The sequence below is a fragment of the Durio zibethinus genome, chromosome 26, assembly GCF_047325235.1.
Source record: "Durio zibethinus cultivar Kanyao isolate XHJ-2024 chromosome 26, ASM4732523v1, whole genome shotgun sequence".
NCBI classification, from domain to species: Eukaryota; Viridiplantae; Streptophyta; class Magnoliopsida; order Malvales; family Malvaceae; genus Durio; species Durio zibethinus.
This window is the reverse complement of record NC_143187.1, coordinates 11,459,838-11,479,448: the sequence shown is the minus strand read 5'-3', so window position 1 is coordinate 11,479,448 and position 19,611 is coordinate 11,459,838. Positions and strand designations below refer to the sequence as shown.

The following is a 19,611-nucleotide window of genomic DNA, read 5'->3' as shown; positions in this document are numbered from 1 at the left end:
GAACCTTTCCTAAATAAGTTAACACAAATAGTATCAACACATTGAATTTCATTTAAATGACCATATAACAAAGTTTACAAAATAGTTGCATAAACATACCACAACGGACTGCCATATCTCATCCTTTAGATTATCAGGAACTCATCGTCAATTATTGAACGTAATTGAAATCCTCTTACAGACAATGGCTCCAATATAAGTAGCCATCTTGGCAGCTTCTTTCGACATAAGCTGCCTACTTTGATTGAAGTCAACATGAATTTTACTATCAATTAATTTGATTTGTTTATTTGAGCCCCTTCCCTTTCTTTTTTAACCTACACTTTTTTCTTCTGCATATTCATTAGAAAAAGAATGATGTTGTTCGGAGTCCATATTACCTGCAATATTGATCATAATTATATGAATTACACAATATGACCTTCTAAATTGATCATTGTACTTAATTTAATACAACCAATACCATACTGAGAACAAAAACATCATTTAACACATCATTCAGTAATGTGCTCATACACACCCTTCAGCAAACCACTCAGAAATATCATTCAGCCCTCATTCAAACCTATTTAGCAAAATAATATCAGACAACTAGTTCAGCAAACCATTCAGCATGAAATATTATTCAGACCCCTAATATCATACAATATCATTCGGTAATACAATATCAGTCAACAAGGTTCAGCAAACCATAACATAGAGGAATGCGTACTACATAGAAACAACATATTTGCCAATTTTAATGAAAAATATAAATGCATATGCCAATATTAAGGAACTGAAAAAATAAAAATTCTCTATTGAAGGCATAAATAATACAGTAAACTAAAAAAAAAGACTTACCAACTTAAAACAGAGGTTCGCAGGGGTGATTTGTTGAAAGTCGGAGGCGAAGAATTAGAGAAAGAAAACAATGGCCTTGTATAAATGTGTTTAAGGGTTTGGTTTGTTTGGTAGAATAACGCAGCTTTTAATTGTTCTGTGTACCAAGACTCTGTAACTTCCTATGTTCAAGGCAGAGAAATGAATATAAAATTAATTAATAAAGGTATTTTTATGGAACAACGCCTTCAATAATCACTTGAAAATTTTATTGGAGATTATAAAAGGTGTTTCTTACAAAAAAAAATGCCTTTAATTATAAACCTTTAAAATTGTGCACCCAACTTATTAAAGACGATTTTTATAAAAAAAAAAAAACCTTTTTTAAATTTTAAAAATTATAAAAGGCATTTTTATAAAATAACCACCTTAATAAGTATGAATTTTCAAAGTTTATAACAAATTATTAAAGGTAGCTTATAATAAAAAACGTCTTTAATAATCCGAGAAAATTTTTTAAAAAAAATATTAAAGGCGTTGTTATCTGAAATCGCCTTCAGTAATTATATACGAATTATTGATAGGAATTATTAAAGGCATCTATCTTAAATATATACCTTCAATAATAATGTTACAATATGTGTAGCGGTATATAGAAGGCATTTTACAGTAGAAGACACTTTTAATAATTCTTAAAATATTTAGTGAGAAAATTTTGAAGGCGTCTGTTAGTAACAAACGCCTTCAGTAATTGAAGGCACCTTTTCTAATAAACGCCTTCGATTACCATCGTGGTATATCGAAGGCGTTTTATAATAAAAAATACCTTTAATAATCCTGAAAACTTTTATTAGGGAAATTATTGAAGGCGTTATTTTCTGAAACCGCCTTCAGTAATTATATACAAACTGTGATAGGAATTATTAAAGGCATCTATCTTAAATATACGCTTTCAATAATAGTGTTACAATATGTGTAACGGTATATAGAAGGTATTTTACAGTAAAAGATGCCTTTACTAATTCTTAAAATATTTAGTGAGAAAATTTTAAAGCCGTCTGTTATTAACAAACGCCTTTAGTAATTGAAGGCGTATTTTTTAATAAACGCCTTTTATTACCATCGTGGTATATCAAAGGCGTTTTATAATAAAATACGCCTTTAATAATCCTGAAAACTTTTATTAGGAAAATTATTGAAGGCGTTATTTTTTGAAACCACCTTCAGTAATTATATACAAACTGAGATAGGAATTATTAAAGGTGTCTATCTTAAATATACGTCTTCAATAATAGTGTTACAATATGTGTAGTGATATATAGAAGGCATTTTATAATAAAAGACGCCTTTAATAATCCTGAAAACTTTTATTAAGGAAATTATTGAAGGTGTTGTTTTTTAAAACTGCCTTCAGTAATTATATACAAACTGTAATAGGAATTATTAAAGGTGTCTATCTTAAATATACACCTTCAATAGCAGTGTTACAATATGTGTAGCGGTATACAAAAGATATTTTACAATAGAAGATGCGTTTAATAATTCTTAAAATATTTAGTGAAAAAATTTTGAAGATATCTGTTTCTAACAAACGTCTTTTGTAATGGATTACTAAGTTTAAAGGTATATTGAAGGTGCTTGTTTAAATAAACGCCTTCCATTACCATTATGGTATATTGAAGGTGTGTCATAATAAATGACGCCTTCAATAATCAGCGAAAATTTTTTAGTGAAATTATTGAAGACGTTGTTTTCTATAACCACCTTCAATAATTAACTACAAACTGTGATATGAATTATTAAAGGCGTCTTTCTTGGATATACGCATTCAATAACAATGTTAGAATTTCTGTGGCGATATGTTTAAGGTGCCTATAATATATTTAAAAAATATTTGAGAGGCAATTATTGTTAGCATTTTTTGTTAGTAAATGTCTTCCATAATCTTGTCCAATAAAAATCTTCCCAAACTTAGTGCATCCAATCACCAACTTCAAGCTTCATCTTCCTTATTATATCTTTTCAGACCAAGTACAATTTACTTTCCCTTTCCTTTCGCTTTTAGTATTCAAGCATTGTCTTTTAAAACCCTATTTCAACTATTAATAACTTATTGAATTTAGCTTTTACTTTATTCAACTATTCCTTCAGCTCTTGCAAATCGTGATTTTCTTTTTCGTGAAAAAAATTTTCTACAAAACCCACCTTATTTCACCCTATGTCAACCCCAATACCATATACTCTTGGGTACTGTCTACGTTAGCAACAGAGTTTTAAAATCATAATATCTGGTAGCTGATAAACTACTTCACACCAAGGAGTTATCATTTTGTGTAAGTATTATTTTTGTTATTATCTTTTGTTTAAAACATAGTAAACTATGTAATTGTACATATTCATTTTCATATTAATTATTTATATACATTTGGTCTGATTATGTAGCAACTAATAAATGGATAAGAGTTGGATGCAAAAGTCTAGATTAAGTCAAGAGTACAGAGATGGAGTGGAAAATTTTCTTAATTTTTCATTTAAGAATACAGGTGAAGATAATATGATATTATGCCCATGTGTGAAATGTGCTAATATCGAGTGGCAAATGCATCGAGTTGTTTATGAGCATTTAATTTGTATTGGATTTCTATCGGAATATGTTAATTGATATTTTCATGGAGACTCTATACCGTCAAGGTCTTCCACTATAGTTTCTTCAACATTAAAGGCTCTTCATCACCAACATGATCCCTTTATAGCAGATGACATTGAAGGCATGTTGCAAGATGCTTTTAACATTCATAACCAAAATTTTCATAATCTTTCTCACGAAAATGAAAGATTTAATCAGTCCATTGTTGAAATGCATGAATTTGGTGAACCTATGATAGGTGTACGTAACCAACAACCTAGAGGAAAAGCATCAAAGTTCTATAGGTTACTTGAGGAGATGAATGAAGAACTTTTTGAGGGATCGAAGCATTTAAGGTTGTCTTTCTATGTTCGTCTTTTTCACTTGAAATGCTTGTGTGGATGGACAAAAAACTCTCTGACTTTATTATTACAGTTTATGAAAGAAATATTTCTTTTTGCAAAAATCCTTGAATCTTGTAAGGAATCAAAGAAAATGATCAAGGATTTAGGTCTCAAATATAAGAAAATTCATAATTTTCCTAATGATTGCATGTTGTATTGAAGGGATAGAAAAAATAAAAAATCTTATCATTTGTGTGGAATTTCTCATTTGGTCGACAAAAACTTCGATGAAAGGTTAAATGATGATGGTGATGAGGTATGTGTCAAAAAGAAGCCTGTTAAGATTTTACGCTATTTTCCATTAATACCAAGACTACAATGACTTTACATGTCTTCCAAAACTACAGATTCAATGAGATGGCATCATGAAAAAAAGATGAATGATGGATCTTTGAGGCATCTTGCAGATTTTTTAGTATGGAAGTCATTTCATTCTAGGTTTTCAGACTTTGCATCTAATCTTTGAAATGTTATGCTTGGACTGACATTTGATGGATTCAACTTGTTTCAAATTATGAGTACTTCATATAGTACTTGGTCAGTTATATTGATTTCTTACAATTTACCACCATGGATTGCTATGAAGTAACAGTCATTTATATTGTCTATGATAATTCTAAAAAAAAAGGTTCAGGTAATGATATAGACATCTATTTACGATCTCTTATTAAAGAGTTAAAGTAATTATAAAAAAGAGTTGAGACCTATGATGCATCAAATGCAAAAAACTTCAATATACGTGCTGCTTGATTATGGACTATCAACGATTTTCTTGTTTATGCAAATTTATCTGGTTGGAGTACAAAAGGTCATTATGCTTGTCCATGCTGTGCTGCACAGACATGTTCAACGTGATTACGTAATGGTAGGAAGTTCTGTTAAATAGGACATCGTCGATGGTTAGATGATAATCATCAATTTATATTCCAAAAATATATCTTTGATGAAATTGAAGAGTTGAAGAGATCACCTTTAGCCATTAGTGGGTCTACTATCTTGTCAAAGTTAAAAGATATCAATTTCACATATGAAAAAAATGACTCCATCAAGGAAAAGAGTGAGAAACGTCTTTAAAAATGTTTGGCCTTGTATTACGCAAGTTAGTGATAGTCATATAGAAGTTGGTGATCTTGATATTCAAAGTGATGAAAAAGATGATGAAGTAGATGACCCCAATGAGTATGAGTTATAGAAAAAAAAGTATATTTTTTGAGTTGCCTTATTGAGAATATAATTTATTATGCCATAACCTTGATTTGATGCACATAGAGAAGAATGTTTACGAAAATTTTATCGGGACAATTCTCAATGTGAATAGAAGATCCAAGAATGACTTAAAAGTTGACTTAACCTAGTTGATATGGAGATTCACCTAGACCTCCATCCGATGTTGCTTCTTAAAGGTAAATATCGATTTTCTGCTGCTTGTTTTGGGATTTCTAAAGCTAAAAAAGATGTGTTTTGCAAGGTTTTGAAAAATGTCAAAGTTTCGGATGGCTATGCGTCAAATATATCAAGATATGTGAATATGAAATAGTAAAAACTGTCATCATTGAAGTCACATGATTATCACATTTTGATGCAAGACTTACTTTCAATTACTTTACGCTCATCAATGTCAAAGCAAGTGACTTCTGTGGTGATTGAATTGAGTAACATATTTAAATCTCTATGTTAGAAATGTACGAATGTGAAAGAGCTTAACAAAGTTCAAGATCGAGTCACGATTACTTTATGCCATTTAAAGAAGATCCTCCCTCTAAACTTTTTCACTATTATGATGCATTTGGTTATCCACCTTCCATATGAAGCAAAGGTCGGTGGGCCGATTTATTATCGATGGATGTATCCTATTGAAAGGTATTATTTGTTAATATATTGATTACGTTTTTATTGATTATCAAGCCAATCTACTTAAAATAACATATGACTAATGTTTTATGCTATAGGTTTTTGGGAAGGTTAAAGTCTTATTGTCGTAACAAATGCTATCCAGAAGGTTCTATTGCTGAAGGATATTTAGCATAAGAGTGTATGATATTTTGTTGTCATTATTTGGAAGATGTTGAAACGAGATTTAATAGACCTTCAAGAAATGTTAGAATGCAGCATACAAACTCGGCTTACAATTATTTTTTTTAAAGTTTTGGACAACCCATAGGCAAAGCTGAATTAATGGAGTTAGATAATAAATCTTAGGCACAAGCATATCGATATATTCTTTTTCATCATGACTCAATTGAATCGTTTCGCGCGTAAGTTGTTTAGCAAGCAAATTATACATTACAGTAGGCATTATTTATTATGTTTTTTTTGTTAATACTTTATCATGATGCTTTATAGTAAGTATAAAAATAATTTGAGAGATCCTACACATTATCGACCTTCAAACCCTCGAACGGTTGATAAGTTGTTCGCTAAAAACTTTTATGAATGGTTAGGAGTAACTGTAAGTAATGACATACTTTCCATTATTTTTTATCTACATAGAATGCTTACGGTAAAAATAACATTAATAACATATATATATATTTATTCCACTTTTATAGGTTTGGAGTGGAAGGCTTGTTAGTGAAGAGGTGAAGTGTCTTTCACACAATCTGAACCAGATTGTGAAATGATACAAAGGTTTCATCATCAATGGATTTAGATTTCACACAAAATCCTATGATAGATTTAAAAGTACATAAAATTAAGGAGTTGTTGTGACTTCATCAACTACTAGCTATGCTAGTGCTAAGGACACAAACCCTTTAAAAGGAAATGTTGACTATTATGGCATGATTAATGACAACATTGAGCTGGATTATTATGGCAAGTGAAAAGCTATCTTATTTCGATGTGATTGGGCAGATGTGAATAGTGAGAGGGGTCTTAAGAAAGATCAGTATGAATTTACACTTGTTAATTTTTCTCGATTAATTCACACAAGACAATACCTCATCGATGAACCTTATGTATTTTCATCTCAAGTTAAACAAGTATTTTACTCTGAAGATCCAAAAGAATTGGGTTGGTTTGTTGTTCTTCGAAACACACCTAGAGACTTATTTGATATGGGGTTAGATACCAAAGATGATGTTGAACATAGAACTGAATGTTATCCTTTTGCTCAACAAAACTTGGATGAGAATATCTCTAGTACCTACACTTAGTAGGTCCGCGAAAATGTTACTGAAGACATTTACGAACCATGATTCCTTGCACCTATAATTTGTAATTCAAGTGTTTAAGACATAATGTAGTAAATAATAATATGTAAATAATGCCACATTCGCTATTGTTTAATTATTGTCTTCTAAATCATACATTATATTTTGATTTAATTAAATCAATATGTTCTTTATGTATCATAGGTTTTGATTTCTTAAATTGAAAATGTCTTTATATATTTTTTGATCTAATTATTTTTCTATATTCGCTTTTATGATGTAGGTAAGCTACAATGCAGAGAAGTAGGTTAAAAGGAAAACATATCAAAGATATTAGTTCAAAACCATTTGCGACACCTGAATATATTGGCTATGGACTGAATCCTTTGGAGGGAAATGAACGTACTATCGGATCTAACTCCATCACTTTTAACCCTTCAACTGATATTGGATAAGGCAATATAGAAGGTCCAGGTTTATATAGTACCCCATCAATTGATTATGCAATAAATTCGAATGCAGGTATGATATACTCCAATTTGAGAATTCGAGTATAATCATAAAAGTATTACGATTTTACAAATATATTATATATTTGTTGCAGTTGATAACAATGGTCAACGGAGAACCAGAGGCCGGACAACTTTGAAGCAATTGTTTCCACTACCTCCTAACGAGTGTATTGTAGTGTCTGCAAATGCTGATAGGCAATAAATTGGTGAAAAGGCTCAACTATTAGCTGGATTTCTAGGCATGCTAGCCTGTAATTGAATGAAATTGCCTATTCATTATGAAACATGGCATAATATTCCAAAAGAAGTTAAGGCCGATGCGTTAAACTTTATTGTGGTATTAGTATAATTAATTAGATATATTCAAATTTTTTATTTTACATTTTGTTTACTTATTCAAACTTTTCTTATTGTATTATTACAGTCAAGATTTGTACTTGAAATACCAACTTCATATGTGCTTAAGTCCTTGGAAAAGAAATGGAAAGATTATAAGCATAGTTTGAAGAATAAGTATTTCGATCGAAATAGTACTGTAGAGGCGATTATGCAAAATCTACCCCGTAATGTGATTAGGTGGCAATATGAACAACTGGTTAGATTTTAGTTCTCAAGAAAAGGAGAGGAACTAGTTTATAACTTTGTATAATAAAATGAAATGATGAAAGTGTTTGATGGTTTAAGTTGGTAATATTTGTATTTCATCATATAGGTAATTATTTTTTATGACAGGAAAGAGAACAAATTGGGATTGGTAGTAGAAAGCAATAGAAATATAGCCACACTAGTGGATAAAAAAATTTTGCAAGAAAGCAAAAAGAAATCGTAAGTTTATGATAATTAACTTATTCCAATTAATGAACTTTTTCTACCATTGAAAAGTAAATATGGAAATTAACGTTTATTGTTCTGTTTTAATAGATTTGATTGTTTCAATACATGATATTAAACTTATCAAAAGTTTTAAACTTAGTTACATAGATGATATGTATGAAAGGTTACTGTTTATGTATATTTAAGCCTTTATTATCTGGTTGTTGTTATTGTTGATTTTTAATAGTTTCGATACCTTCAATACTTGATATTAAGCTTGTCCGATCGATTGAAATTGGTTTCTATGGTTCATATGAGAGAAAAAGTTGTTAGTTAACTCTGTTTGGGAATATTTTTGCATTTAAAAGGCAAATATACAAATAAATTTTAGATGCCTTTCAACATATTGAATAACTTCAATCATTCATATTAAACCAAGAGAAAATAATTGAATATGGTTTCTATGATCGATATGTGTGAAAGCCTAAAATACATTTATTCTTTGCATATATTTAAGACTATTGTGTTGTTATATGGCCAAAATAAAAATAAAAGAGATTAAAGTTATTCGAAATTTTAATACTTGATTGACAAGATTTATGCATAAATAAGTTACGGTTGATATGTATCCTATCAAATAACATATGTTTTTGTATAAGAGAATGAGATAGGTAGTACAATTGGACATGTGGAACTTTTTCGCGTAACACAAAAAAAATATAAATCTTACATGAATGTCGAAACACAAGAAATTATGGTAATTTGTATCATCTATTTTAACATAAAGTAAATATTAACTGTTTTTAACATATAATCAATTAGTCATTAAACTTAATTGTTGTATATAACAAATTCACAAGAGAAAGCTAAAAAGAAAATGGTTGTTGAGATTGAAGTAACATTTGAAGGTTCTCTCAACATGCAAGAAATGAAAAATTGGATATTCATATAAGTTGCTGAAAAAGAAAGGCATGAACGGGTCCGAGGCCTTGGATTGGGTCTAACACCATCTGCCTACTATGGATATAACTCTCCGCAATTTACACTATCAGCAAGTCAGTTTTCACGAGACATTTCAATATTGAGAGGGGAGTTACAAACTATGCAACAACGTTTTTAACAAATGGAAGCAGAAAGAAAACAAGAGCGTGCCAAAATTGAAGAAAAACGTACTAGAATGGAGCTAGAGCATGCAAAATTTCAGCAGTTGCATGATTGATTCGATCATCTTATGAATTTTGTGCAACAATAATTTTCAGAAAATGATATTGGTGCTCCATCAACTCAAGTATTATATTTAGTAAATATTAAAATTTTTAAATAAAAAATAAGCATACAATGAAGTGTTAAAAATTGTATGGTATTATTCAGTAGGTTATTGAGCACGTTAGTGACTAAGGTGGAAATTTTCTTCATCAATTGGCAATCAGCATAATGTATGTAGTCATCCATTTCATACATTTTTAATTTTTTATTTGGTTAATGTATTTACAATATTTGAATGTTATTATACTAATTATTAAACTTTGTATTAATTATATGTATATTTAAACGTGAATGAAGTTAATATTAATTTTAGTTTCTGAATTTAAGCTCTTTAATGAAAAAAAAAATTTATTATAAAAATTGAAAAAAAAATTTTACATAATGATGACGTTTGCGTTGGCCAATGCTGCTAAATGAATAATTTAGTGGCGTTTGTAGCATAAAACGCCACTAGTAGTAGCGGTGCTCTTTCTAGCAAATGTCGCTAGTTCGATGGCCTTTTTTTTAGAAACACCACTAAAGCAACGGCATTTTTCTCATAACAACGCCACTAAATTAGCGGCGCCTAAAAGATATAAACGTCGCAAATATTGAAGCGTTTTCAGATTCAAACGCCATGCAAAGTAGCAGCGTTTTCTGTTACAAACGCCGTCAATGGAATGGCATTTTTCTCATAAAAATGTCACTGAAATAACGGCGTCTTTAAGATATAAACGCCACTAAAATGACAGCGCTTCACATACAAATGCCATTAATATTGAGACATTTTTTTGAAAACGTCGCTATTTACCGTAACGTGTGTATAGGCGGCACTCTGTATGATATTTTTTCGCAAATGCCGTAACTTTATAGCGGCGTTAATAAATGCCATTAAACGGTTAAAAAAACACCGCTAAAAACCAAAACCCCTATAGTGTATATCTTTTTTGCTAAATCAACTATCTTAATTAATATTGTTGGTTTGTAGTGGTTATGTGTCTCCAGAATATGCAATGCATGGACAATTTTCTGTGAAATCTGATGTGTATAGTCCGGAGTCTCAGTTCTTGAGATTATCAGTGGCAAGAAGAACAACAGCTTTCATCAGGTAGATGGCTTCGAGGACCTCTTAAGCTATGCGAGTATAAATGGAAAAATCTTCAAATTGAATTTCAAAAGGTAAGGCGCAAAATCTATGAACATGAATACGTTGTGTTGCATGTAGAGCTGGGAACTCTGGAGTAAGGGAGAACCCTTGGAACTATTGGATCTAACATTGAGAGATTCCTGTTTAGAAGATGAAGTTATTAGGTGCATCCAGATTGGCTTGTTATGCATTCAGGAAGATCCGGCCAAGAGACCCTCCATGACTACAATAGTGCTTATGCTCAACAGTAGCAATGTTCTTACCTCAGTGGTACCTCAGCGCCCGGCATCTTTCTTTCGCTATAAAAACAAATCCGGCATTCCAACAAACGAAGTGGAGTTTAATCAATTTGGCTTCCCGGCTGTGCCGTCGTCCATAAATTGGGTCTCCTTTTCTTGAAACATACCCAAGGTAGCGTTTATTTTATTTTTTCTGCAAAATATTCCAAGTCCAATAGAGTTGAAATTTCGAAGTCTTAATTGATATATAAAAGTTCACTCAAAACCTATGATAAGTTTGCCTTTTATATTTGTCATAACAGTTTCTACGATTTATAAAAAAATTATATACACTAGTATTTTAAAATAGGAAAATATATTAAAAAAAAAAAGAGTAACTCACAACAGTATATTTGTGTTGAACCCACCATAGATGCATGGGCCTGCCTATTGGGTTAATGATTAACAGTTAATTTGTAGCATCACCTTTGCATATCAGCCGAATTGGTGGCCATTCCTGAACCTGGCCTTGTGGCCCAACCTGGCCTTTTTCTTGTGTTATACTGTCTAGATTAATAAGTTCTCGAAATTATGAACCCAAATAATAACTTGGATTCCGAATTGCAATAATCAGCCCTGCCTGATCCTTTGGCATGTATTTGGATTTCTCAGGTGGAGTCAGACTGCTCCCATGGTTTCCTTCCTCTTTAATTTTGATTTACTCCCTCAATCTCAAATGTCATGACCATAATCATATTTTAATTAACGGCCAGAAATGTCTAAAACATAAAAGCTGCCCTTGGCGCAAATGGGGCCGGTAGAAAAGCATCTTCTTCTAATGCTCTGAAGGATTAAGATAAGCCAATTTGCAACAGTCAGTTTGACTCTTCCACTTGTATCCATTGGTGTAAACTCCTCTTTGTTTTTTTTCCCTTGAATGAATAACGAGGAACTGAAATACTCGCCGATTAATTTGTTTCAATATCCATAAACTGAAAAAGATGATTGGCAAAACCCCTAAATTGAAGGCTTCACTTGCCTGCCATGTCAATCTGTAATTACGTACGTACCTTATAAACAGCACCAAATCCACCCAGCCCAAGCATGTTATCCTCGGAGAAATTGTCTGTTGCCTCTTTGACTGATTTGAAGTGAAGTTGCAATGATTCCAAGCCATCATCGTTGTCTGTGGTTTAACAATAACGTCAATTAACACATGAAAAATAAAAGAAAAAGACCTCCAAAGTTTAGCGGACCATATACATAATTAAGCTATTTATAGCCAGTATATCTGAAGTATACATGAACTTCCCTGACTGTAACTTACTTTTCATCTGTTGCCTTGACTTCCTTCTCTTTTGTAGAAGAACACAAATGCGGGCGACTATTGCTATGAAAATAATGATGGGAATAGCAATAATTACCTCAGTTCGAGATGGAAGACCTCCTTTGTTATCTGCACAAGCAAGAAATGTGTTGAAGTAATATCGCCAAATGCAGTAGAAACCAATTTCACCTAGAGGGCCATGCCTTAGAACTTACCTTTTATCGTTGCTGTTGATTAGTAGTTAAATCTGGAGGAAAAAACTAGGTGGAGGCGAAAGATATATACGCAGAGTGTCAGCAGTTGGTGTAAAGAAGGTATACAAATCCCAACACATACGACAGCTTAATGTCTCGACACAACCTCCTTGATAAGCACCGCAACATGCTGTATACCGACGCACCAATGTCCTTAGGCAAGTTAAGCAATCTCTCTCGGACAAATCTGAGTGCATCGCATTAGTGCCTGCATCGCATCAGCCATTCCAGTTGCATACTTAAGCCTAGAATTCTCATGGAAGCTTTTGCAGCCACGGCCTCCATTAATCCCCCCCAAAGCTTAAAAAATTGTGTTACATTCGATGCGGCGTCATTGATGTCATTCGGGTTAATCTTCCCCTGTATAGGATCTAGAGCTAGAACCCAAACAAAGGATTGATTTGAATATCGCACTAAACATGGAATATCACCATTCCACGATAATGCTTCTTTCTGATTTGGACAGCTTGCTATCAGTTGTTGAGCTGTAAAATTGACATAGGTAAAACAATCTTCTGCAGAGAAGCCTCTGCAAAGTGCTTGAGCATAAACTTTGTTGGGTTCTTGGTCAATGGAACCGCCACTTTCTGAGACATTAGTCGGGAGAGAAGTGAGAATGAGATCACGGTTTCTACCATATGTATTATTAGTGGTGAAGTTGCCAGTTTCAAAGCAGGTTTGGGAAGTGGTAAGACGAATTAAGCCTAAAACAACAAGGCAGAGACCAAAAGCCAGGTTCTGACATACATTTCTGGTCGATTATTTTGATCAAGCTTCAAATTGCAGAGAGTTGAAATCCGACAGAACTAGAGGACGGGGGGGAGGTTGAGTACTTTTGCTTTCTCTAGTTGGATAGAAAGGTGGGCGCATAATCTCTTCTTGTGGATTTAATTTATTTGAAAACTTTCAATGCGACTCGATTATTGCATGACACCAAGAATAGTCAAATTGAAAACCAATGCTTAGCCATCGGTTCGGTTGACAACAATTTTTTTTTTTGAAGAAATAAGCTTTGATTCCTAGATCAGTGTTATAATCAGCATAAAAAAATATGGTGAATTAAATCAGGACATTCCAGCCCTATCCTCTTGACACTGGAAGCCATATTTTGCTAATACACGAGAAGCAATGTTTATATATATTTCTTGATATATGTCCTACAGCATACGTTTGAAAGAAAAGCAACTTAATTCGAGCTTCATCAATGAGTGGTCCAGCAGGGGAAGTCAGTCCCTATCGATTTAAGCTTCTTGACAATGCCCAATGCGTTTCCCTCCAGTACAACTCGTGTTAGCCCCAAATCATGACCAAATTCCATTGCTTTACATGCACTTGTTGAGAAATTATTAATAAACCATTCTTATACATCATTCATATATTCATCCAATAATATTTCTTCATATTAGTATTTTTATGAGTTTTTATTTATGTTAAATTTAACCCAACCTCGAAAATACCTTCTCCAAAACAAATGGCAAAGTTAAAAATATTAGAACAGTCAATTCATCAATTCTATGAATCACGTGATAATATATATATATATATATATATATATATACACAAAATTTCTCTTACAATTTTCAATAGATTTTAATGATTTATTCTAAGGTGCAAAGGCCTTCCTTTTGGGTGGACTGTGTCTAACTTATCAAACAGAGAATTACCCCGAAATGTAAAGGCAATACGAGGAAACTGCTATACGTGAAAAAAGGCTTTTAATTCCAGGAATAGAGTACGCTACTCGGGTCAAACTAATCTTCCTGTCGTGCTTAGATTTTTTTTTTGTTGTTGAACAGTGCTATAAGCATTTTTTTTTTATACATTGATTTCACATATTTCTTTTTTATGTATTTGAAATTAATTAATTATATTTCATTTATTAAAAAAATAACGAGATAAAAAGAATATATTGACATCGAAAAGTACAAACAGATGTGAATATTAAATTAGTATTTTCTTTTTTCTTTTTTTCGGCATCATGCATCATAACAACAATAATAGTATTAATAACTTGATAATTATTTTTTCTTCTATTAAAAGTTTTAATGTGTACGTAAAAAACAAGTGCAGCGGACACTTTGGAAACTTTTGCAATAGATTTATTCAAGACGGAAAAGGAGCATTAGCATTGCCTGCCATGGTTGAAACCAAAAGAGCAATGGTTGGTTGTACCCCCAAAATCCAAATAGAAAACTACTGGTACCAAGTGGGCTGCTATGGTTACCAAATTTCGAAATATTCTGTCAGCTAATTAGTCCGTCTATAATATACTTATTTTCTTAAATTCTCAAACTTATAATTTTGATTTAATCATGAGGGCCGCCCACGTGACTTTAGGGTGTCTATCTGTGATTTTAAACAGAGTATATATTTATCAACAAAATATGGTAAATATCAGCTTACAGACAACGTATGATTGGCCATAAGAATGAATGATGTGTGGCAAGGCAAACAACAAGGCAAATAATTTTGGTGAAGAAAGTATGATTTATAAACAGCGTTTTGTCATAAGAGTCGAACCGCACCGTCTACAGACTGAAGATGCCCTTAGGCATAGCAAAAGCTTTGTTTTCAATGGACTCCTCTCTTTCAATTTTGGCATTCACAATTCTCTCTTCTTTTGGATTAACTAAAGGACTAGCCATTAATTGACCGAAAAACACTAGCCCAAAGGCTTACAGCTCATTGTCCACCCCTTTACTTTGGACTTTGGGGCAAATTTTGGTTTAAATCTAGCCCAAGGAAAAGGCTCTTTAAAATGGCTTATTCAATATCATTTTAACTAGAGTTGGTAATTAAATCCGTTTTCGGTGAGTTTCGATCCGATCCGATTTCATAGAGTTAATTTTTTTTTTTTGAAAATCAAGTTTTAGGTCAGGTCGGGTATTGTAAAAAAAAAGTCGAGTTCGGGTTTTAGGCAAACTCAACCCGATCCGACCCGATATTATTTAAAAATTATTTTTTAATTAATTATTTAATTTTTTTATTTATATATATTTATATAATTATATATTTAAATATTTATATTTAAAAAATAATATTTTATTAATTTCAGGTCCGATCAGGTTAAGTATGTTTATATAATATCGGGTCAGGTATGAAAAAAATAAAAAAAAATTTCAAGTCGGGTTTGAGGCGAGCAAAAACCCGTCTTGACCTGAACCGTTGCCAAATCTAATTTTAATGTATCAAAAATAACTAAATTATAAAAGAGTTAACTCAATTAACTAATACTAGCAAATTACATTTTTTCCCAAAATGATCATATCTCAATATATATAATTCAAAATTAAGATATTTTTAATGCGTTAAACTAAACTCGATAAATTTCCAACCAAGTATAGCTCACCTCATAATTGCTGATTAATTAATTGCAATAATTTTTGTAATTCACATCATATACTGCTGTCAGATAGTATATATATTTTTTAAAAAAATTAAATATTTATTCATAGGAGACTCGAAATTTAATTTCACTCATTTTCTTGAAAAGTAGACTCAATAAGCTTTTCAATAATATATGGCTCAATCCATAATTCATTGTACATAAATTAAGCATTTTCATAATTCATACTTGTTGTTTTTGCTAGGCAACCTGTGTATGCTTAAGTATAAATTAGACAAGTTTTTATAAAAATTTGAAATCAACTTTCGTTTGTTTCATTGAAATGTACATTCAACAAGCTTTCCAATAGTATATAATACTTATAGTAATATTTTATCCCTTAATACAGAATTTTATTTTAATTTACTATTATAGATAATAACATCCCATGCATTAAAAAACAAATTTTATGCTTCAGTCTTTAAAAACATAAATTACCACTTTCAACCTTTAAAATCACTTATTAATCATCATTAAATCTTAATAAAATGAAGAAAACAAAACCCAATAGTTTTGCCAAATATATGAAAATTAATAATAGATTTCATAATTTTTCTTAGTTTTTCTCTCAAATTTTCAACTTCAAATAATAGAAATCAATATAATTTTTTCTTAAATAAAAAGAGAGTTTTTACTCACCTTTAGGAGATTAATCCAATTATAGCCTTTGATGATAGATACCTAACTTGATTTTTCAAGCTCCTTAACCTTAAAGAATATAAGGAAAAAGAGTTCTCATTTTTTTTTCTTTGTGTTAAACAAAGTTAGTCAAGTTTTCTCTCATAAAATACCTCAACCTCTTTTTCTTTTAACAGTTAATCTCTTAATTAAACTAATTGGCTTTGGTAATAATCTAGCTCAATTGTCATTTAAACTGGAGTATCACATTCTCCCTTCCTTATAAAAAGTTTCATTCTCGATACTTGATTTGCCTTCACATCTTATTCTTCCAAATTCTCAAATTACTTCTTCTATCGTATAATTATTCCATTAAATTTTTATAGAAGTAATCATTCTATCTCAAAGCTAATTCTTTCCAATCAACTATTAGAATAATATATTTTTGATATGTTAAAACTTATATCATTTGAATTTCTAAGTACTCATAACCAACCTCACAGCTTGGATCAAGAAAATACTCTCTTAACATAGATTTGTAACACATTATATACACTAGATATCTAAAGTGGTAAGATTTTTTATATTAAACTTTTTTCACTTTGCTAAGATCTTCAAATGTACTTACATAATGTAAAGTTAACCTTCCTTATCTTATAATCCTCACAAGACTTTTAATTATGACACATGTAAGTTCAGATGATACCCTACTTAAAGCTATAAATTTTATTTTTGAATTCTGATGTAATTCTTTTACTTACTTTAAACAATTTCTTGATTGAATAAAATTTACCAACCATTTGTTTCATAAATTCAAGAAATAAAAGTTTTTCTTCCTTTTTTTTATCCCAATAATTTTGAAACTTAGATCTACTTTCATATAAAACCTCAAAATAAGTCATGTAATGTTTGTCTTATAATTGTTGTTATAAAAAGAAAAAATTATTTTCAACTCACAACATAAGCACTACTCAAAAAAATGTCTATCAACGATAAAACCACTAAAACTAAAAAAAAACACAAAATATTCATACAAAATCCATTAGTCCTTATTTATTATAGATTCATCACTTTCTCGATTAACAATAGCCTAAGAATTTATAATTTAAACTAAATCAAGCTTTTACTGCACAATCTGATATTTCCTTCTAATAAAACTTTAAAATAATATATTAACTTTCATAACATTATTTTATGACAAGAAAAGCATATGTTCACAATATTTCATATAATTTACTTCATACTAGATATTCATGGCTATAACAACCTTAAAGTTGAATAACAATATCAATAAATCCTTTAGTCACATATCATATACTACTTTAATTTTCTTCTCTTTTTCATCGACAATATCAAATTTTCTATCAATTAACCATTATAATACATATGAAGTCAATGCAATAGATCATATCATAAATTTATACTATGTCAATTTAAACATACATCTTTAGTTACTCTAGTTGTTTTCAATTTCGAATATTATTCTTTCTAATTCTATATATTGATTATCGAATAACGACTAACTCTTCACAATCCTCACTAATATCATAATGTCTCAATTTTTTTTTTATACCAAATATATTGTTATCATCTCCAAGTCAAAGTCAAAAGCCATTTATCACAACTCATAAGTAAATTTCTCTTATAGAATTTAAACAATAAGAACTCCAAATGCTTAAATTTGTGTTGAAAATATAGTTATAAACAATAACAAAATGTATCTCATTATTCTTAATTTTTCTTAATTTTTCTCAAAAATTGAATCCATGCTTAATATCACCAAGTACACAAAATCATCATTATTAACACCTAAGCATAATATGAATAATTTTTATACTTGTAAGATTTCAAAAGTCACCCTTAACAAATATATATATATGACAAATACTCCTTCGGAACAAACTTCTTTTTTTTTTCTTTTTGTCAGATTCCTTATCTAGTTACAATTTAACTCTCATCCATTAGGTCGTAACATATACTATAACATATGCCTTGTACAATCATAATCAAAATTTTTCATTAATACATTTTTCTAAAGAATTCAATATTCTACTCCAATTAGAATTTATAATCATAAATTAATCATATTGATCATTAAGAAAATTCATTGCACTATGAATAGAAATATAATGATTAAACTTCAAATTAATTATACTAACTTCTAACTCTCATCATCCAGCTATGTACTTTCTCAATAAAGATAAAACATACTAGGTAAAACGAATATCCTCATTTACGTATATAAAGTTATTTATCACTACTGTAATATTCCAAACTAATCCCATCAAGACATTCTCTAACATTATAACCAAGAATTAATTACTTCAAAATTTTAAAGTATCATTCAATTCCAACTCTTATATTTTATACTTTTAATTCTAACGATACACTCTTTTATTCTTAACTTAGTCCATGATTAAGTATTCATTTAACACTCATCAAATAATTTCACAGTCTCATTAAATCAAACATCAATCTTTTCTCAAATTCATAGGACCTCCAAGAATCAAATCATTTTCTTAAGTAATCTTTTAGCTCATAAAATATGTCTCGTTAGAAGTCACACTTAAAATCTCTTCAGCTATTGATATCACACATATCAAAGTAATTAAACTTTCTTTTAATTAAAAAATTCAAAAGTAGTATATAAATATCAATTAAAATAATCACACTGAGAATTCATTGAATCATTAATTGCTCAAAAATTCATCAAATCATTACTTATACTCACCAAAATAGTTTATAAATTAAACTTAAGTTCTTAGAAAATCATTTCATAATCCAAAGATCATCATCTAAATTCTTATAAATCTCAATGTAATATATAGATCATAACCCATGCTCTTAAAAAATCTCTTTTAGTCCAAAGATTATAACCTTCGTTCTTAGAAAATCACCATCAATCTAATTATTATAATCTAACCTCTTAAGAGATCTCCAATGATCATGACCTAAGTTTTACATAATTTCGCAAGTCATAATATAAACTCTTAAATATTTTCACATATTATAAATATCATTAAGCATATTCCTAGAAAATTTTCATTTATTCAAATATCATACTCAAATCTTTTAAGAAAAATTTTTA

The 19,611-nt window shown here is 30.3% G+C and overlaps 1 protein-coding gene and 2 pseudogenes across 1 annotated transcript; 2 read left to right on the top strand and 1 right to left on the bottom strand.

Moving 5' to 3' along the window:
• LOC111275148 (cysteine-rich receptor-like protein kinase 25) overlaps positions 1–11,127 on the top strand; it is a 28,576-nt pseudogene extending 17,449 nt beyond the window's left edge.
• LOC149511345 (uncharacterized) lies at positions 5,281–6,111 on the top strand (annotated as a pseudogene).
• Positions 11,128–11,774: 647 nt separating the features above from the next.
• Positions 11,775–12,717, bottom strand: LOC149511344 (cysteine-rich receptor-like protein kinase 11). Its single transcript, XM_089755155.1, has 4 exons — positions 12,552–12,717; positions 12,267–12,395; positions 12,010–12,125; positions 11,775–11,891 (listed from the first exon to the last, which is right to left on the bottom strand). Exons 1-4 carry the CDS (start codon positions 12,715–12,717, stop codon positions 11,775–11,777), a joined length of 528 nt encoding a protein of 175 aa, XP_089611281.1.
• Between the last annotated feature and the right edge of the window lie 6,894 nt (positions 12,718–19,611).